This window comes from Eublepharis macularius, chromosome 12 (assembly GCF_028583425.1).
Source record: "Eublepharis macularius isolate TG4126 chromosome 12, MPM_Emac_v1.0, whole genome shotgun sequence".
Classification (NCBI taxonomy): domain Eukaryota; kingdom Metazoa; phylum Chordata; class Lepidosauria; order Squamata; family Eublepharidae; genus Eublepharis; species Eublepharis macularius.
Genome location: NC_072801.1, coordinates 68,001,267 through 68,023,159, shown reverse-complemented (window position 1 = coordinate 68,023,159; position 21,893 = coordinate 68,001,267). Strand labels below are relative to the sequence as shown.

The 21,893-nt window shown below is 45.3% G+C and overlaps 1 protein-coding gene across 1 annotated transcript in view; it reads right to left on the bottom strand.

The window, feature by feature from the left end:
• The window catches only part of LPCAT4 (lysophosphatidylcholine acyltransferase 4), a 33,069-nt gene that overhangs the window by 10,451 nt on the left and 725 nt on the right, over positions 1 to 21,893 (bottom strand). Inside the window, exons 2-3 of the mRNA XM_054993377.1 lie at positions 2,311 to 2,453; positions 1,492 to 1,712 (exon numbers count right to left, since the gene is read on the bottom strand). Of these exons, the coding sequence (XP_054849352.1) occupies positions 1,492 to 1,712; positions 2,311 to 2,453 (364 nt within the window). The remainder of the gene's footprint in view (positions 1 to 1,491; positions 1,713 to 2,310; positions 2,454 to 21,893) is intronic.

The following is a 21,893-nucleotide window of genomic DNA, read 5'->3' as shown; positions in this document are numbered from 1 at the left end:
ACGGTGGGACTGGGCCAAGATCATCCAGCAAGTTTCCACGGCAGAAGGGGGATTCGAACCTGGTTCTCCCAGGCCCTAGTCTGAAACTCTAACCACTATGCAACGCTGGTTCTCATAAACGTTCATAAATGGAGCTGCCAGGGTCTGAAAATGGGACCTTTTCAGGGTAACTATGAGCTACTGCTGCTGCGTGCCTAAATTTATTCAATGGGGGCTGCTGTCATTGTTCTACAGGCCCACTTGCTAAACAGAAAGCTTCAGATATTCCATAACAGAATCCTCTCTACCATAAACTTTATGCTACAAAATCTGAAAATCAAAATTAACTAAAGGGAGCTTCTACATTCAGAGGCAGTAATACCAATGCCAGCAAGCACCATCAGGGGAAGTCCATGTCATCTGTGCCCAGATAGCAAAGAGTCCAGTAGCACCTTTAAGACTAACCAACTTTATTGTACCATAAGATTTCGAGAGCCACAGCTCTCTTCGTCATGCATCTGAGGAAGAGAGCTGTGGCTCTCGAGAGCTTATGCTACAATAAAGTTGGTTAGTCTTAAAGGTGCTACTGGACTCTTTATTATTTTGCTGCTGCAGACTAATAACAACAACAACAACAACATTAGATTTATATACCGCCCTTCAGGATGACTTAACACCCACTCAGAGCGGTTTATAAAGTATGTTACTATTATCCCCACAACAAAACACCCTGTGAGGTGGGTGAGGCTGAGAGAGCTCCAGAGAGCTGTGACTAGCCCAAGGTCACCCAGCTGGCTTCAAGTGGAGGAATGGGGAATCAAACCTGGCTCTCCAGATTAGAGTCCTGTGCTCTTAACCACTACACCACTTAACCACTACACCAAACTGGCTAACGCAGCTAACTCCTCTGAATCTGTGCCCAGAGTAACTGGATGACCACTGTGTGAAAAAGGATGTTGGACCAGATAGACCACTCATCCGATCCAACAGACCTCTTCTTAAAATTCTTCACTAGGAAAAAAAACCTCAGAATTCTCTAAGCCACACAAATGATGCTGATTTGCATGTGTGTGCTTAATTTTCACAATTTATTCTGCTTTTGCTATGCAGAAGCAGCCCTGATGACTTCGGAGAGTTAATTGCCAGCTATTGTTCACACACTCCTAAACCTATTCGAAAGGGTTGCAACCATGACGATTAGAAGAATAGGGATGTCAAATAAAAGAGTTAAGATTCTTAGTATGCTGAATCTGATACCCAAGGGAAACAACCACGAGGTTTAGAAGCCTGGGAATTTTGTTAAAAAGAAAAGCAAGTTTCTCGGTATGCTGAATTTGATACCCGATACAAAATCATGCAACGGTCAGGCTGTTGTGCAACCGCAGCACAACGCAAGTAGACAGTAGGAGCAAATAAATATATAGTTATGTGGGGGAAAGTCTGTGTAATCTCTTCCACTTCAAGAGGCACCTTGTCCTCCCCCCTCCCGCTCACTATGCTAGATTCTCTCACCTCCAATGACTGGCACATGAAGGTTCTCAGTGCGAGAAACCACCTTGGGGAGGTCACAGGGGAGCAGGATAATTGGATCAAAGAAGGTGGAATGTGGAGCAGCCACCAGGATAGGAGCCTCGAGCCGCGACGCCCTTTGACCCCGCACCCGTATTCGCATGAAGCCCAGTAGGAAGAACATCAGGCGGCTCAGCAGGTAGACAGAACCATGGGACACAGTGCTGAAAAAGAAAGCAAGGGTGGAGGACAAAAACCAGATGCGGCATCAAGAAAGCCGCACTGTGGACATCTGCAGAGCCAAGGATTCCTACGGCACAATCCTATCCAGAGTTGTTCCTTTTTAAATCCATTGACTGCACAGGGCTTAGACTGGAGGAACTCTACATAGGATTGCTCTAATAGAATTGGAAGGAACCTTACAGGTAATTTAGTTCAACCCTCTGCTCAATTCCCCAAACCAAGGCCATTTCCACACTACTCACCTTCATCTGGAACGCTGTGGAACGTTGCGGAAGATAGCGAGTGATTCCGCACACGTTGGATAATGCACTTCCAATCCTCTTTATAGATCATTTGAAACGGATTTTTTTGTGCGCGGAACAAAAAATCCACATCAAACTATTGATAAAGTGCATTGAAAGTGCATTATCCGACGTGTGCGGAATCAGCAAGTGTCTTCTCGCGCGAGTTTTGCGTGACATCGCGCAAAACTTGCATGAGAAGATGCTATCTTCTGCTTTTTTTCGCGACGTTCCGCAGCGTTCCAGATGAAGGTGAGTAGTGTGGAAACTTCCCAGTTCATACCAAGCTGCTGCTTACTTTCTCCATCCCGAGAAGGGTTCCTGCAGCGTCTCCTCTGGGAGCCCCACCACCTGGAGAAGAGCGAAGGGCCATATGAGGAACAGAACGATGAAGGCCAAAGCGACACGGATCGGGGCCAGCACCGCCCCCAGTACGTAGAACTGCAAAACAAACAAGCCCAGTACAGGAGGTGTCACATGATGCAACTGAATCTGATCAATTTCTGTGCAAGACGATTGAGAAGATGAAATTGTAGAGCTGGAAGACCCTAAAAGGGCATCAAGATCAGCCGTCCAAGATCTCTTTCTGTAAGCTTAGCCACATCTGGGGCAATTAACTTCTAAGGCCAAGGATAATAGGGGAGAAGGGGGGGATCTATGCTTATTAAAAACATTAATTCGGCGCCCAGAAAAATTTCACCAACAATGCAAACTAAAGAGGCAAGCCAAGAGGCTGGAGAAATGCAAAATCTGAAAGACCCTTTTAAAAAAATTAATGCAATCAAAATTTTTAAAAATTGAAATTAGATTTCCAAAACACATTGGAATCCACAGCACAGTGTGCCTGCCACAAAGGAAACCGGGAGCCCCTTTGACGTTTCCAGTCCACGTTACAGAGAAAATGAATTGTGGAGCCGCAGGTCCTCCAGCAGGGGGCTGAGGAGAGTAGTAAAAGGGAACTCACAAATGAGTGAACTTCAGGCCTCACCCAACCCCTCAACGATCTTAGGTGAGAAAAAAACTTCCTCCTGTCTTTGCTACCCTTAAGATGTCACAATAACAATTATAGATGACCCTTCATAAAAGTAACTACCTGTCTTGAAAATATGACCTTCAATTTGAGACTATATTTGAAAGATATGCTAGTTAGAAACCCCATAACTATCCAACACCAACAGTAAACTGGCTGGTCACTGCATGGGTATTGAAAGCCACACAATGGGGCCAGCCACAGCAAGGTACAGGTTTCTCTACCTACTTGGAGGACTTCCCAGATACGTAGGGGAAAAGATGACAACTGAATTAAACCAAAGAAGAAGAGGGTTTTTTTTTTAATTGTCTGATGTGGATTATGTTCCAGAAACAGCGATGTTGAGAGCCAGCGAGAGTCAGTTAACAGGGAAAAGTGGGGAGAGGAGAAATCAGCCCGTTCAATCCCCTTACAGAGTCTGGGAGAGGGAGATCGTGTGTGTGTTATGTACCGTCAAGTTGCCTCCGACCTATTGTGACCCTATGAAAGAAAGACCTCCAAAATATCATTAACAGACTTGCTCAGATCCTGCAAACTGGAGGACATGGCTTCTTTTATTGAGTCAAGCCATCTCGTTTTAGGTCTTCCCCTTTTCCTACTGCCCCCCACTTTTCCTAGCATTATTGACTTTTCCAGAGAATCTTGTCTTCTCATAATGTGACCAAAGTACGATTGCCTCAGATTTGTCATTTTAGCTTCGAGGGAGAATTCAGGCTTGATTTGATCTAGTACCCACTTATTTGTCTTTTTGGCTATCCGTGGTATCCGCAGAACTCTCCTCCAGCACCACATTTCAATTGAATCAATTTTTCTTCCTCTCAACTTTCTTCACTGTCCAACTTTCACATCCGTACATAGTAATGGGGAATACCATAGTTTGGATTATCTTGATCTTTGTTCCCAGAGAGACATCTTTATCTTTATCTAGCTGAGAGGGAGATGTTGAGGCCAAATCGCGTCCCCCCCCCTTAATTCCTCGTACCCTTCCTCCAAACCTGCCACTTTCTAGTTGAGTGTCTATCAGTGAAATCCTAAGCAGAGTTACTTCAGTCTAAGAAGGAGACTGAAACATGGAGGAAGGGGGGAATTACTTGTAAGGTAAAAATAGAAAAATCCCCCATGCAGAAACTCATAAGACATGAGCATGGTTAGACTAGGGTTGCCAGCCAGCTCCAGGTTGGGAAATTCCAGGAAATTTGGAAGTGGAGCCTGGGAAGGGCAAGGTTTGGGGATAGGGTTGCCAACCTCCAGGTGGTGGCTGGAGATCTCCCAGAATTACAATTGATCTCCAGGCTACAGAGATCAGTTCCTCTGGAGGAAACAGCTGCCTTGGAAAGTGGCATTATACCCAGTTGAGGTCCCTCTTCCCCCCCAAATCTCCAGGAATTCCCCAGATCGGAGCTGGCAACCTTATTTGAGGAGGGGTGGGACCTCGTCAGGATATAATGCTATAGAATCCACCCTTCAAAGCAGCCATTTTCTCCAGGGGAAGGGATCTCTGTTGTCTGGAGAGCAGTAATTCCAGATCTCCAGGCCTCATCTGGAGGTTGGCAAATCTAGCTCAGACATGGAACACTGAGAGAGGAACCACAAGTGACAAAAGGCACAGACTGGACACTTGTCAGCTTCCCTCAAGTTTTGATGGGAAATGTAGGCATCCTGGTCTTGCAGCTTGGCTCTCCGACTGCTGTCCAATGGACTCTTCAACTGTCACTTGTCCAACATTCCGCCAAGCTGCCTACATTTCCCATCAAAACTTGAGGGAAGCTGGCAAGTGTCCAACCTGTGTCAGGCGTCACTTGTGGTCCCGCTCTAAGGAACCAGCTTGTTCAAAAGGGCCTTGACCTGCCTTGCTGGACCCTCACTTCCAAATGGAAATTGGCCTGCTCAGGCTCTCAAGGAAAGGGAGATGGGGTGTGTGTGTTTGTTCTTAACTGTTTGTCTCTCCATGACCCAAGGACCGGTCAGGTCAAGTGGCTGACCGTTATTTGACAGCAATCACCTATTACCAGCTATTCCCTGGAAAACCAGATTGCCACTGCATAGGTAGCACAGTTCTTTTAAAACTTCATTAGAGGGGCCTGGAGTGACTTCTCCCCTCCCTCCGCTCGCCATCTGCTTTTGCAACACTCTGGAGTAGACTTAGCAGCTCAGCAAAGCTCTTACTGGCCATTTGCTACAACTGCAAAGTATTTAACACCAGGAAGAATTTCCCAGCGCTACCCCCTAGTTGCCTTTTAAAAACCACTTTCATTGGAATGGTTGCTCTTTCGGTTTCATTTTTTAAATTTTTTTGGAAATCTAGGCTGACCAAGAAGTTCTTGGTTAACTGCCCCAAAAAAGAAGTGTTCAAGGAAGTGTTCGTTTGTATTTATAGAAACCTTTCCTTAATGCTATTAAAATTAGACTCAATTTTAACATTTCATTGTTTACAATAGCAGTTATTTAATGTTGAGGTGTAATTCGCATTACTATTAAATTATAGCTGAAGACTAAAGTGCTTTTTCCCTTCTATCAAAGCGGATGTTTTAAAATGCTTCACCAGAATTTGACAATCAGAATTTGACAGTCAGTTCTGAACAGCCAACAGCCAAACAGCAACCGCAGTCCAAACAACAATGCATTAAGGTGCATTAAGGGATTATGTAGTGACGGTAAACTCTGTGATGGGGACTGGCTGTATCTCTTTGTCAATTTGCAGTTATATGCCCAATGGCATTGTTTATTGAAAGGTCCTTGTTATTGACTGTACTAATCTCACACTATGTAATCTGCTTTGAGTCTCAGTGAGAAAGGCGGACTATGAATGACATAGGTCGAATCCACATTACTCATTCTAAGTTGCATGTTCCCTGCATTCCCCACGCAATCTCGAGTGCCGGTCACATTACCTCATTAAACAGATGCATTTCATTCGCATTTCTCCTGAATATGTGGTCACAGGTTTTCAACAGGAGTTTCACGGTGGCCGTGAACGGGCCAATGCGCAATTTACGCAGTTTTTTAAAAAACCACCCCCCCTTCCTGTCTCTCCGGCCGTTCCGAGAGTTCCTATTGGCTGATTCAACTTGCAAGTGCTCCGTAGTCTGCAAAAGACTGTTTTTGACTTCATAGCATTGGATTTATTGATTATGCTGTTCCTGAATCAAATCTGGTAGTTTGAAAAATCATTTTGGGGTGAATCCATCCTCAGAACAGACTCGCGAAACTTCCTTTTTAACTGTTTTTTATTTTTTTTATTTTATATTATTGTAATATCGAAATTATGAAATATCGAAATAATGACACTCCAAGGAAGTGAAATTCAGGCACTGAACTGTCCTGCATAGGAAATGCCCACGAAAGCTTCCCACATGCTTCCAAATTTCCAAAAAAGAAACAGGAGAGAGCCATCAGTGCTGTCAGTGGGGGAAAGAGAGGCATCATTATCTTCAATGATGTTTCTTTATAAGGCAAGATCGAAATAACGGAAAAGTGCGCTCAAAAAAAAAAAATGGGCGGGGAAAAAAGGTCCCGCCCAAAAAAGCAGATTTCGAGCGGCCGTGTGACTGGAGGGACGCGCGAGAAAGACAGATTGGAAGCAGGAATGTGAACGAAGAGGAAAAAATCGCGGATTGGAGGCAAACGCAAGATATCCGATAAACATGCGGGTAATGGGTGAATGTGGATTCGACCATAAAGCCATCAATCAAAAATAAAATTACAGGGCCAAATGGTCCTGACTGCACAATTGGCTAGAGTGCTCTCATTTCTAAGCATCTTTAGTTACCATAACTAAGCATCATGCCGGGAACTTAAGTCTCCCACTGGTTGCCAAGGGGGACCTGCCAACCCTAACATTTAAGGACAAGTGTGGGTGTTGAGCTGCGATTAGCCTCAGCGATCACCCCATTTATGCTAAAAGCAAGTCATAAAAATTGTTCTCACATGATGGTTGTATGGTGTGAAGGAGGGATCAGTGGAGATCTTTGTGTGTGTTTCCACTTGGTTCTCTGCAGCCCAGGCCAAGGGGCTGAGAAAGGGAGAGGAGAGTAGGAAGACCAAGGGAAACAGGGGGATCACAGGAAAGGATGCTTGGAAGTGGTCCGGACAAATGAAGGAGAGTCTGAGAGAGGAAAGTGGTAGAGGGTGAAAGGCAGGGCCGTGTTATTCATAAGGCTGACTAGGCCGAAGCCTAACGGCCCACAGGGACTAAGGACCTGTCAATTTCTTTTGCTGAGGCACAGCCCCACATAAATTACAATTAATTGATTCTCTTATATAACCTCTATTAATAAGATAATTAACTGCTTCCTTATTGAAGTGAAACAAATTGCCTCTTACATTAAAACAATTATCCATAAATTATATATTTAATAAATAATACAATTTTTATTCACTTCAAAATATTACAGTATCAAATAACTAAAGGTAAAGGTAGGCCTCTGTGCAAACACCACGTCATTACTGACCCATGGGGGGACATCGCATTACGACGTTTTCTTGGCAGGCTTTTGTTATGGGGTGGTTTGCCATTGCCTTCCCCAGTCATCTATACTTTACTCCCAGGAAACTGGGTACTCATTTTACCGACCTCGGAAGGATGGAAGGCTGAGTCAACCTTGAGCTGGCTACTTGAACCCAGCTTCCGCCAGGATCGAACTCAGGTTGTGAGCAGAGCTTGGGCTGCAGTACTGCAGCTTACCACTCTGCGCCACGGGGGTGTAATTGAACAATTATACCCCCCAATGTACTTTCCTGAAGCGTACTACTTGTAATAAAATATTTAAAAAATTGTGAATAGAATTCTTCAGGAGACCCTCAAAATGGATATAGGACTATGAACTGTGGTCTAGTATTTGCCGTACCAGGGTCAGGCTGTAAGCTATAGTGGGGTGGAAGATTGAAGGGCTGGAGGGGGCCCAAAATACCTGAAAGCCTAGGGGCCCGTTCATGGGTTAATACGGCCCTGGTGAAAGGGAAGGGTTGCCAGTGTCAAGGGGCAGCCTAGAGTTCTCCTATAACAACTGATCTCCAGACCACAGAGATCAGTTCCTCTGGAGAAAATGGCAGCTTCGGAGGGCAGATTCTATGGCATCACATCGTTGCCAAGCTCCTGCCCTCTACGAATTCCAGCCTCCCCAGGCACCGCCCCAAATCTCCAGGAATTTCTCAAGCCAGAGTTGGTAACCTTATGGAAAAGACAGGTGTACATGACCAGGAGCTCCGGAGGTGAGGACACCTGATGTGAAATTGACATCGCCATGTAAAATCAACAAGGCGAACTCTTTGGCTGCAAAGTCTCTAGTGCCATAAATCGGCATAGTTTCAGTTTGCAAACATCCTGCATTACGAGTGCCAAATGACATTTATTTCTAATAATATCTCATGCTCTTGACGTCTAGCCAGCCTGAACAGTTGACCCCAGGAGAGGTCCATCACCTGCATGCCGTAGGGCTTTCGACACTGATTTACCCAGACGATAGCATGGGTGACACTTCAGCATCTGACAGGGTGCATCCTAGATAGAAACATAGAAACACAGAGCTGGAAGGCACCCCAAGGGTCATCTAGTCCAGCCCCCTGTATAATGAAGGAAATTCACAGCTACCTTGGCTCCACCTCCCCCACTGACCCCTGCTCTATTCCCAGAGGAAGGCAAAGACCTCCAGGATCCCAGGCCAATCTGGAGAAAAATTCCTTCCTGACTCCCAAGTGGCGATTGGCATTACGCTGGGCATATAAGAAAGGACCAAGAGAGCCTAGCACCGGCTCATCCCTTCCCGCCCTCCTTCTCCCGTTCTGCATTACATTCATATTAAGTCACAGAATCATCGTTACTATCAGGCAGCAATGATTTATTATACATTTATGATATATTATTTATTATGACTACCCAAACGGTTGGCATATTTGGTCAGTTCTCCTTGGCCTCTTTGCCCTGGTTCTGTATCTACCAACAATGGCATCTTATGTTCATAGCAAGGAACAACAGTAACTACAACAAAAGTGGTACAGTGGAAAAAGTAGTTTTATTTGAACGCACTGCCCCTGCGTGTTTCACTGAAGCTTCGTTAGAGCAGTCTGTGTAATAATATCAGATGCCTCTATAGCAACAGAGAAACTCTCTGAGAAACTTTCAGAGAAACTGTTGCTGTGGAAAGCACTTGATATTATCACACAGACTGCCCTTAATAAGTGTCAGCAAAACGTATAAGAGCAATACATTAAAATAAAACTAATTTTTCCACTGCACTATTTTTTTGTTTCTTGCTCCATACTTGGTGCGGCCCTCTTCTCCGGCAACTTATTTTCATAGTCATGTGTCTTCTCTGTACTTAAAAATAAATGGTCTCCATCTCTTCTGCATCCGCCAGCCACTAAGAAGTGGAAGGAGTTAATCCTGGCAATTAAATGCCACGTAATATCACAACAAACCATGTTTTCCCTGCCACCTTCAAATTCTCAGAGCTCTACCATGGCACTCTCTGAAGATGCTCTTGGAGTTTTAAGGACCAGAAGCACGTATCCTTTGAATAAAAATGGAGGTAGGGATGGGTGGGTTGCCAAATTCTACAGCAGATACCCAAATACATGCTTGTGTGTGCACAACTGCAGAATTGCTAAATATCCACACTTCCATATCCTTTAAAAAAAAAGTTAGTGGGGTGTGTGTAACATCTCTATTCTGAAACTGAGGACCACGGCTCCAGGCCATTCCCTTCCCACCAATGTCCCACAATGCTGAAAGTTCTGTTTGGTCCATGTTATGCTATATTGGTTTATTTTGCAGTAGCTTCCCCTCCCCTAATTCAAAAGCCAGGGAAGTGTTTGTTCTAAAAATACGCAAAGAACGCATCCTACAATGAGCTGCCAACAGTTCAATACACGTCTCAGCAGCTGCAGTGGGTGAAAAGGTAGATTGCAGTCCGCATGGTACATGCATGTTCATGCGCAGACATGCGTGCTAGTGTCAAACCGCACCAATGCTACCGACCAGGTGAGGGGACTGAACCTTGATGAAAGACAACTCTAGCAATTCACATTTTGAAAAGCGAGCCCATCCCCCAAACCAAAACAGGCAAAACATGAACAGTGATTTACTGGGAACAAGGAATAGAAAATAGAGAGCGATCCTCACAGACAGAGGCAGTTGGTGCCTATGTCTTTTTGCTCAGAGTAGGTTTTTTTCAAGAAACAAAAAATGGATGGAGCGTCCTTTCAGCATTTGGGTCCAGTAACACTTTAAAGACCAACTAGATTTCTAGGGTATGAGCTTTCAAGAGTCAAAGCTCCCTCCGTCAGATGGACTCTTGCTCTTCTATTACAAACCAACATGGATACCCATCTGAAACTGTCCTCACAGGGTAATTCCAATTTAAGAACGCTGTCAAGCTTAATTAAACATCTTCTTCCACCATGGCCCAATTCGAATCAGACCCTCAGACGCCTGAGTTCCCAGTGGGGAAACCATAGCTGACGTCTGAGTGCAAGTTCTCATGGTGGCCCCAAGGATGTTGAAATGTGTCCCTACACGATACATGTTTCCCAAACACATCCACGGATTGCATCAACAGATGTGAGCTGGGTGTTCCTTGCATTCCAGATGTGCTAGGCAAGATGGGAAGCACAGAACTCCCATACCTGTCAACCTGATTCAAAGCTGTCCCTAAGAAAACGCATCATGCAGTTTGGTTCGAGTTTTCATTTGTTACTTTCTGCATGCGTGGCACTCCTTTTTATTGCACACGATTGCTCAGCTAAGCAGGTAAGCCAGTTTTGAGTGGGAAAAGCAGCTTGCTATTGAGCTAGACGATGGACCATCTCTAGGCACAGAGGCAGGAGAAAGAGAGAGAGAGTGCGCGTGCGAGCTAGCAGTGAAAAAAAGAAAAGACTGCTGCCTTTTCTTAATGAGGAAATGACTGAAAACTTCCTGTCTAAAAGATTAATTTTTTTTTAAAAAAATAACTCATCCTGTAACTAAATGTAAAAATCTGAGTCTTTGTGACTTTCCTACATTTGATCTCATTTATTTCATTCTTTTTCCATTAGATTTTTATTCTATCCTTCCTCCAACGAGCTCACAGCAATATGTATTTTATCGTCACAACAACCCTGCAAGGATGGTCATGCTGAGAGACAGTGGCTGTTTCAAGGTTGTCTAATGAGCTTTTATGGCAATGTGAGGATTTCAACCCCACCTTATTCTGATACTCTAACCATTACACTCTATATTCTTACCCTCTAACCATTATGCAAGACTGTAGGGTGAGCTGGGAAACATTTAAAAGGCCTTGTTTGCCAATTGCCATTGTTTAAGTTGATTATTTTTTCTTGCTTATCTGTTTTATCCATTCATTCATTTCCCACATTATCCAAACCTCTACAGCGGTATCTTTAGACGGGCTTTAAAGATAACTTAGAACATTATCAACCAAGAGTTCTTCTTCTAAGGCCATCTTTAAAATATTTCTGCTTTCATATTCCTTCCAAAATAACCAAGGGGAAGGGGGTCTTAACTTGCGGTTAAAATTCACCCTGTTGGTGAATCATCTGAGACTTGGAGCGATGAGTCAGTTTCACCCGGCAGTCTTGCTGTTCTACAGTAAAACAATTAGGGCGATATTGTTTTATAACCGCAGGCTGTTCTTTTGACAATTTGTAACTCTCTCTAGAGGGAAACAACCTTGCTCTAGTGGCCATTGCCCTGGAATTCCTGGCTGGTGGGGAAGCTGGTCCCAGCTACAGTTTCCCTAAAGGGCCTCTCTCGTCATAAATACCCCAAAGAACCAGCCGGGCCCTGACCGCTAGTAGACCTTCCCCTGGGAAGCAGCCGGCCCAGAGTCTCCACTGTTTATGGGAGGAAAGGAAGAAGGCATAAATCGTGAAGCCAAGGCAGCGTCTAGAGACAAAGGGGAAGTGAGGGGAGTAGGGTTGCCAGCCTTCAGGTAGTGGCTGGAGATCTCCCGGAATTACAACTGGTCTCCAGGCCACAGAAATCAGTTCACCTGGAGAAAATCACTACTTTGGGGGGTGGACTCTATGGAATTATGCCATGCCAAGGTCTTTTCCCTCCCCAAACCCCCCTTTCTCCAGGTTTCTCCAGGTTTCACCCCCCAGATATCCAGGAATTTCCCAACGTGGAGCTGGCAACCCTAGAGGGGAGGCTGCAATGGTGGGTGGGGGGCTCCGGGGAAGGCATCTGGGAAAGGAAGGCTTGGAATGCTGCCAGAGTTGCAGGATTTTAAAAGGGGAAAACGCAAGGATAAATGAGGCAGGAGATGGGTGGTGACTGGGGAGGGGGAGAAGATACATCTGCCCCCCAAAACAAGGTAGAAATCAGTTTGCTTACTTGCTTACTTACTTTATAGTCTGCATTTATTACTGAGACTCCAGGCGGATTATGCTGTTTAGAGAAAGGCAGGAAGAGTGTGGAAATCTGACAGTGATGTCCCGTAGAAGGGAAATGGGAAACACATCACACCCGTATGATGTAGAAGTAGTGGCACACTCTCAAACTGTGGGGAAGAGTAGTCCCTGGCAGGGCTGAAACCAGGGTTGCCAGCCTCCAGGTGGTGGCTGGAGATCTCCCAGAATTACAACTGATCTCCAGGCCACAGAGATCAGTTCACCAGGAGAAAATGGTGGCCTTGAAAGGAAGACTCTATGGCATTATAGCCCATTGAGAGCCCATACCTCCCCAAACTCCACCCTCTCCAGGTTCTACCCCCTAAATCTCCAGGAATTTCCCAACGTGGAGCTGGCAACCCTAGCCAAAACACATGTGCATGCCTTATAGAGAATACGACCCTTGGACTGTCTACTCAGACTGGTAGCTGATCTCCAGGGTCTCAGGTAAGGCGTCTTTCACATTACCTACCACCAGTCTTTTTAAATAGAGATGCTGGAGATTGAACCTGGGACCGTCTGTATGCCAAGCAGGTTCTGCCAAGCAGATGCTCCAAAGAGCCAGGGCCCCTCCCCAAACAGGCAGAAGCATCATAGATCTTCTTGCTTTAAATGGATAAAATAGCTGCAGGGAGACCAACCTGGATCTGGGAACTAAAGTATGTTCTTTAGTCCTTTCACCGCTCCACACCATTTTCCTGGTATAATTTGCCCCATGCCACAAAGCCGCAATTTGCCATTTGGTGGGGAAAAGACAGGCGGAGTAAAGGCCAAACTAATAAAGGCCAACTATAGGTGATGAACGAAGGTCCCTGACTGGAACTCCAGGTATTGCATTTGGCCCTAAAGAAAAACAGCCAAGGGGAGAGAAGGCAACATGGATTGCAGCTGTGATGCGGGGGGCGGGCATGTTCTTGATTTTTATGTTCTGCATTTAGTAATTTTAATATTTGGCCCTGAGATTTGGATTTCTTTAACCTTCTTGGTTCTTAATTCTATAAAAACAGCTTCAGGGGCAGATCTGACAGAAACTTCCTGTGGTTGCCCTCAGCCCTCATGCCATTTCCTTAATCAAAAACAGCGAATGACAGCTCCCCCCACCCCTTTAAAGACAGCTTCCTGCCATATTGGGGTGCAAAGCAGCTCAAGGGATCATTTTTGATCAGGGAAACAGGAGAGCAGAATAGCCTCCCACACACACACCAGCTTTTACCAGCAATATGGCCCCAATCCATTCCATACTGGGGTTCCCTGCAGCTGTTGTGATAGAATTAAGAACCAAGAAGGTTAAAGAACTCCAAATCACAGGGCCAAATATTAAAATTACTAAATGCAGAACATAAACATATATCTCAATCTACAACAAAATACATGTATTTATTACAGGATAATATAAAAACGATTACAGGCCCAAATATAGCCTCAATACTGAGCCACATAATGCATCTGGAGTTTCAAAGAAATTACAATTTGGCTGTATTTTTGGTTGAACAACTGATAGCTTCAAGGGAGAGCAGAGGTACAATTTATATCAGGAAAAGAACAACAGGAGAAAGGGTTAAATATGTCCTCCCTGAGGGTTAAATGCCTCCTCCCTTTCCTTCTACTCCTCTCCGGCTCAGTTTCTGGGAACTCAGCTGAGATCTGACAGAAACTTCCTGTAGTTGCCCTCAGCCAGCACCTATTTTCTCTCCAGCTTCCTCACGACAGAACAAAAAGGTGACTTCTCTCTGTTGTCTAGCATTATCTTCTCCTTTCCTCAGCTCTGAGACACCCTCAGACTGGGATACCTTTCTCGCCCATGAAATACACTAGATAGGCTCAAACAGGCCACAACATCTCAAGCTCTCCTACCTCACCAGGCTGTGGTGCAGGTAAAATGGGGCAGAGAACCACATACGCCATTCTGGAGAACAGCAGAATAGACAAATAAGAGAAATAAATGGATGCATTTGGGCAGACTGAGGGGTGTGATGGAGTCTCTTTACATGTAACATGCAATCATGGTTTGTCGCTGTGTGAGCTAGCCTGGGAGACCCTCAGGCATGTATACACCCTTCTTTTACACCACAATCTGATGTGTTATTTCTGCTTTTGTGGCAGAGTATTTTTGTCACATCTGAACTGGCAAATCTTGTTTGCTTTTCTACTGCAAACCACAGTTAGCAATCCTGATCTGCAGGATTGTAACTTTCTGGTCTGGCAGTAATGGAAACAATTTTCCAGGAAAGAGGAAGTAATTTCTCGCATGCAAAGGCAGGAGAGAGGGTGAAAAGGAGTGTATGCACCCAAAGATCCCCCAGGTTTATTCGTGTAGTGGCGAACCGTGGTTTGACTTTAGGTCTGGATATGCCTCTATCACAAAATAAAACTCTAATCTATGGTGGTTTCCTCTAAACTTGTAAGAATCGAGTGAGAAAACAAAACGTTTCCCTCTATATATAAGTAGATGGCTCAGCACAGGCTTAGATAACAGTATGGCATAATGGTTGGCATCTCGAACTAGAACCCAGGTTCAAAGCTACCTGGGTGGCCATCAGCCAGTCTCGCTCAACCTTACCTACTACAAATGGATTGCTAAGAGGACAAAACACTAGAGAAGTGTGTTAGCAATCTCAAGCTCCATGGAAGAAGGGGTGGGATAAAACTGTACAAATAGAGGAAAAAATGGGGGTGCAAAGTAATAGTAAACAAAGAAGCGCTTCTGAGCGTATGCAGAGTTCCCCTCACCACAGAGCAAATTGCACACAGTGAGGACCGGGGTCACAGGTATGTAATAGATTTCTGGAGCAGCACATTATGAAACAGCAACCAACGACTCTTTGGAGGCAGCTGTGAAGATGAGGTGTGAGGAATGCCAAGAAGATCCCATTTCTGTTTGGACTGCAGAAGAGGTCAAACGAGAAGGTAGGACAAAGGGAAAGCTGAGCCGGTCGAACCTCCTGCATGCCTCTGTGTTGATGTTTCATCCTTCCTGCTCAAGATTGCAAATTGAACGATGAAGAGATCCCTGCATGGGACCAAAAAGGAAAGTTTGGGCTATATGCCTGCATGGTGTAAGACGGCAAACTAAAGCAAAAGACCCAGAACAGACAGCCTAAAACTCATGTTCCTGGGCAGAATTTACAGTGAATGTTTTTACTGAGTTCAAAAGTTTGCCTGGCAGAGAGAAATCGGGGTGCACCAACTCTACCCATTTGCACATCAAAGCAGCAAAGGCTTTGCATAAGGATGAAGAGAAAGCTTCCTGAGAGCTTGTCAGGAGTTCCTGAACTGGTGGAATGGTAACAGCCAGTATGGTGTAGTGGTTAGAACACCTGGACTAAGGAGTCACAGGTTCGAATCTCCACTGTTGAGATGCTCACCAGATGACCTTGGGGCACTTATTTACTCTCAACCCAAACCACCTCATAGGGTTGTTGTGAGGATAAAATAAGGAAGGGATCCGAGGAGAAAGCGCTGAGATCTGTGGAGGAAGCACAGACAACAATGTACTCGATCGAAACAGCAAAAATCCTCCTAAACAAGAGAAATGTTTCTACTGAAAGAAAGTAGTAAAGAGTCCAGTAGCACCTTTAAGACTAACCAACTTTATTGTAGCAGAAGCTTTTGAGAACCACAGCTTTCTTCGCCAGATGGATCTGATGAAGAGAGCTGTGGTTCTCGAAAGCTTATGCTACAATAAAGTTGGTTAGTCTTAAAGGAGCTACTGGATTCTTTACTATTTTGCAACTACAGACTAACAAGGCTAGCTCCTATGGATCGACTGAAAGAAAATTACTCTGGGAAAACTATGTTTGGGGGTTGGGAGGAGGAAGGATTTTCTTGTATACCCACTAGGTAATATTATCAACTTTGGCTTTCATTGCAGAGGCCAGCAGTTGGCAATCCCTAGAATTAGGAACAGCCATCTCCAAAAGATTGGAGGACCCTAGTAGTTACGATTTTCTGCAACCTGAGCTCAGCATTTTGCTTAGTTCTCTGAAAAACAAACGAAACTATTCCCATACTTCTCATGCCCTGCCTACACACTTTAAACTTTTGCTGCAGGATAGGTCTGTGCCATTGTCTTAAAAAAAGAGGAAGACTCGGTGTGCCAAAGACTTCAAGGAAGAAAATTCTGGGATTCTGAACTGCTTTGTGTTTTTGAGGAGGGTGGATCAGAGAGACAGGAAACCAAAAGTTATGCCCTCCAGGAGGAGGAGCAGAAATGAAACAGAAAGAGCCAAAGAAGATTACAACTGTGAACTCTAACTAAATAAGAAGTCAAAAGTAGATTTTAATAAAGTATTTCCAACCAAACGGTGTCCAATTCGTGTGTGGAAACCAATCTGCCTATACAGGGTGAGCAAATGCAGCAACTCACACACAATATGAATTATTACCGTCCCATTCAAAAATTGAAATCCTTTCAATGAGGTTGCTAAATACGGTGACGTGCTCATAAAGTGCTAGTGCATAATCCTATTTACATACAATAGTCATATATGCAATAAATAGAATAAATAAATTACGCTACTAAGATATTGCACTAGTCCCACCAACGTCACGAGACACAATCCCCAACACTGGAAAAATGAAAATGCAATTTCCATCAGTTCATATGCAGTGCCATGACATAAATCTAATCGTAGTCCAAAGTTGTGGGAAACTGTTCCACAGCCGATGAGTAGAGTCCAAGCGTCAATAAAGACTACTTCTACATGTCTACTTAAGAAACAGAAAAAGGCACAACTAGAAACAAGTAGACTGTGCAAATGCTCTATTAAACCATCACTGTACATGTTTTAATGCTTCATTGAACCAACGAGCATGCATTGCTGCTGAGGGAGTATATGAGAGACCTGGTTTGCACTACAGTACTTAAAAGAGTTGTCCCTTCTGAGCCCATTCATTTCAATGGCCTTAGAAGCATGTAACTTTCAGCGCAATCCTAAACTGACTTCAATGGGCTTAGACTGGTGTAACTCTGTTTAGGATTGCACAGTTTGTTTAGGAATGCACTCTTGTCGACGAACCCATGTTTGTTCCAACCTGTCTCCAAAGAGGAAGGCAGCGTACATCGCTCTCCTTTCCTACATTTCAGCCTCACTACAACTCTGTGAGGTAGGTTAGGCTGAAAGTGAGTGACTGCCACAAGGTCGCCTGGTGAGTTTCATGACTGAGACGGACTTCGAACCCAGGTCTCTCTGGGCCTGAACTCTGTAACCACTGCCCAAGTCTTTCTTAGTGATTTAAGATCCAGAGGAGTTAACCGTATTAGCCTGTAGTTGCAAAATAGTAAAGAGTCCAGTAGCACTTTTAAGACGAACCAACTTTATTGTAGCACAAGCTTTCGAGAACCACCGCTCTCTTCATCAGATGCATCTGACGAAGAGAGCGGTGGTTCTCGAAAGCTCATGCTACAATAAAGTTGGCTAGTCTTAAAATTGCTACTGGACTCTTTACTATTAGTGGTTTAAATCACTGATCTAAGTCACCTGAAATGAAGATACCTCCACCCTGCATTGCACAATTCAAATGAGATGTGTATTTCTAGCCTACACACCTATAATTGTGCTCTGACTTGCATAGCCCAAGTGAGCCCGACCTCATCAGATATCAGAAGCTAAACAGGGTCAGCCTTGGTTAGTAATTGGATGGGAGACCTCCAGTGAAGACCAGGGTTGCAGAGGCAGGCAATGGCAAACCACCTTTGTTAGTCTCTTGCCGTGAAAACCCCGCCAGGGGTCGCTGTAAGTCAGCTATGACTTGAGGGCACTCTCCACTACCATCCGCCTATAACTGTGATGAAGGAATATTCCTCCCCTAGTGAAATCCCACCATCCTCCCCTCCGTCTGTTGCTTTTCCTAGGGCAACTTGTAGGCTGCAACCTCCTCAAGGCAGAGACCTACCATTCTGTTTTCTGTAAAGGGCATGCATGCCAGCAGTACTATATTATTATCATTAACAACAACAGTACCAACATCCTGATAGCAGGGACCAGGGTGAGTTCACATGTCTTAACAGTGAGGGTCCAGCAAGGCAGGTCAAGGCCCTTTTGAACAAGCTGGTTCCTTAGAGCGGGACCACAAGTGACAAAAGGCACAGATTGGACATTTGTCAGCTTCCCTCAAGTTTTGATGGGAAATGTAGGCAGCTTGGCGGAATGTTGGACAAGTGACAGTTGAAAAGTCCATTGGACAGCAGTCAGAGAGCGAAGCTGCGAGACCAGGACACTTACATTTCCCATCAAAACTTGAGGGAAGCTGACTAGTGTCCAACCTGTCTCAGGCGTCACTTGTGGTCCCGCTCTTAGATTCTAGAACATGATGCAGAACCCGAGTCATTTGCCTCACCTCCAAAGGCACCTGGCCATCATAACATACATACATACATACGTACATACATACGTACATACATACATATGTGTTATATGCTGTCCAGTTGCCTCCGACCTATGGTGACCCTATGAATGAAAGACCTCCATGAATGAAACGTCCTATCATTAACAGACCTGCTCAGATCTTGCAGACTGGATCTTGCAAACATACATACATACATAACATTTATTCCGTGTTTTTCTACCCAACGGGGACCCAAAGTAGCTTACAACAGCATTTTCTCCTCCTCCATTTTTATCCCAAGAGAAACCACCTCGTGAGGTAGGCTAGGCTGAAGAGAAAGATCACTCCGCAAATTTCCATGACAGATGGGGAATTCAAACTTGTACCTCCTATAGGGTTGCCAGCTCCAGGTTGGGAAATTCCTGGAGATTTGGGGGCTAGAGCCTGGAGAGGGCAGGGTTTGAGGAGGGGAGGGACTTCAAGAGGATGTATTGCTGTAGAGGCCACCTTCCAAAGCAGGCATTTTCTCCAGGGGAACTGACCTCTGTAGCCTGGAGATCAGTTGCACTTCTGGGAGATCTCCAGCCATGACCTGGAGGCTGGCAACTCTAGCTTCCCAGATCCTACTCTGACTCTCTAATCCCCTCACCATGCTGGCTCTCCAGCATTAAGTTCTCTCTATGCACTTTCTCCACCCCTTGCAACATTTTATAAACTTTTATTTTGTTGTCTGCCCCTGTCAAAGTTTTTTTAAAAAGTTGCTTAACCTCCCCTGCAGGGAAAATGTGCCACCCTCTTGATCCATTTGAATGTTCTCTGCATAAGAAGAACGAAGAACGTAAGAAGGGCCCCGGCTGGATCAAACCAGTGTAATTTCTGTCTAGCGTGTTTTCTTTTAGAAATGGATTTATTATTCTGTTAGTCATTGCTCGAGATCGTTGGATCACAGGAGCTCTGAAATTAAGAAAAGGAAGAAAGGAGTAGACTAGTCGTCCATCTAGTTTAGCATCCTGTTTCACACAGCAACTAAACTGTTGTCCTGGAGAACCAATAAACGACATAGAAGCCAGCTCTTTCCCATGATTTTGCCTCCTAAATTGGGTTTCAGAGATTTCCGGCCTCTGTATATGGAGATTTCCTTTATTCCCCATGGCTAGAAGCCATTGACGGACCATGAATATTTCTAACCTCCTTTTAAAGCCATCTACACTCATGGTTGTCTACACTCATGGTCATCGCTACGTCCACTGGCAGCGAATTCAGGGCATGGTTATTCACTGACGAAATAAACATTTCAACTATCTCCTCTATTATTGAAGAACGGGCTTCCAAAATGAAACACGTCCAAATACAGCTGCTCCACAAATTTAAATAAAAGTATTACGATCCCAGCTGTCTTATTTTCAGTCTCTTTCATAATAATCCCTAGCATGGCGTTTACCCTTTTCACTGCCCCTGGGCACCGAGTCAATGTTTTCATTAAGTCAGCCGCGTGACCCCTGGACCTCCTTCCTAGTTACAAAGACAGCACCACACTCATGTATAGTTTTTCTGCCAAATCGTTAAGGATCTATACCTCCATGTCTCTATAAAATTGGGATCTCTTTATCTACACATGCCTCAAAGGGTTCCAAACTGACTGTGGCGAAACAGGAAATATTCCCAACGCGTTTCAGTCTGTGATGAATGAAAGGATGGCCAAACTTTAGAAGCCGGGTATACGTCTGTTCCCCATTCCAAGGGGTTATACTAAGGTGGGGGAGAAATTTAAAGAAACCAATACAGCCATTTGGAAATGTGTGCAAAGGAAAATCAACCTAACCCCCAGCAAAACTCACTTCCCAGGAAAAGATCATTCGAAATCTGTCCAGCCAACAAACATCAATGTGGGAGCAGGAGGTAGAACAACAGGGGGAGCCGCAGGGCCAGAGGGTGGGGTATGTTCAGGAGAGAGAGGGAAGCAAGGCTTGGATGTTGTGGAGTTTGCAAGCCTGAACGGTAGTTGAGAAGCAGCTTCTCTGTTGCCTGGGAGAGCAGCCTGCAACTGCAGGCGCCCAAACAGATGCCGGGTGGCAGAACAAGGAAGAAGCAAAATGACACGAAAGGCAGATATCCGGTCCTGGCCACTGTTTATGTTGCTTAGCCTGCCTTCCCAGTCTTCGCTAGTTTTCAATGCGAGACCTGTCTATCCCACATGCTTCAGGAAGCACCGCATTAGATCAAACGTTTGTCCCACTTCACAGGCCTCTGCTTCAGCGATGGCTTTCTTCCCCCCACCCTCCACTGCCGCAGGCACGGTCGAAGCAAAAGCAGCAGGGACTCCTTAGCCTTATCCCCCCGCCCCCCATCAGCAAAACTGGAAGTTAAGGGGGGGGCACCGTCTCATTCGTTTCTTCCCAAGTGATCTTCTCAAGAATACGCATCTGTGATGGGTCGCTCTACCCTACCACTTACTATTCTAGCTCCCAAATAACAAACACAAAACTTGCCCTGCTGAATGCCGAAAGCAACCCCCCCCCGGCCCTACAGAAACCGATCCACTTGCCAAGGACTGCATAATAACCCACAATACATTGCAGCATTCCACCCCTTGCTCCCCTTTTAGCACCTTTACCCCCCAGAGGCAACCCACCCCTCCCCCCAGCTCTCTTAGACTCAAGGCCACCTCTGCAGAAACACTACAGGTTAGGGAAAAGCCCATAATGCTCCCGCTGCCCTATGGGCCCTCCCTGCCACCCACTTCAAGCTTGCCCTGCTGACGAGTCCATACAGACCTCATGAAGTCCTCTTCCCCCAAATCCTAATTCTCTCCCTTTCTGGGCCCCAAAGAAGCACCCTTGGAAACCCACACTGCAGAAACCCACTGGCCTACATGCAAGCAAGGTCTTGCAGCAACGCCAGGCCCTGCAGTGTACCCTTTCCCTAGCCCAATAAACCCCCAGCACTCCAGCATTCCCCCCAGATCCCCCAAAGGCAACCCCCACCCCCTCCCACCACAGTTCCTAAACAGCCTCTCTAGTAAGCGAGTCCAGACCCCACCAGCCCTCTAAGGAACTGCTCTCAGCTCCATTGGCAGATACCCAAAAAGCCTCGCTAGAATGGCCATGCCTTCCCCCCACCAACACAGTCCCTCTAGG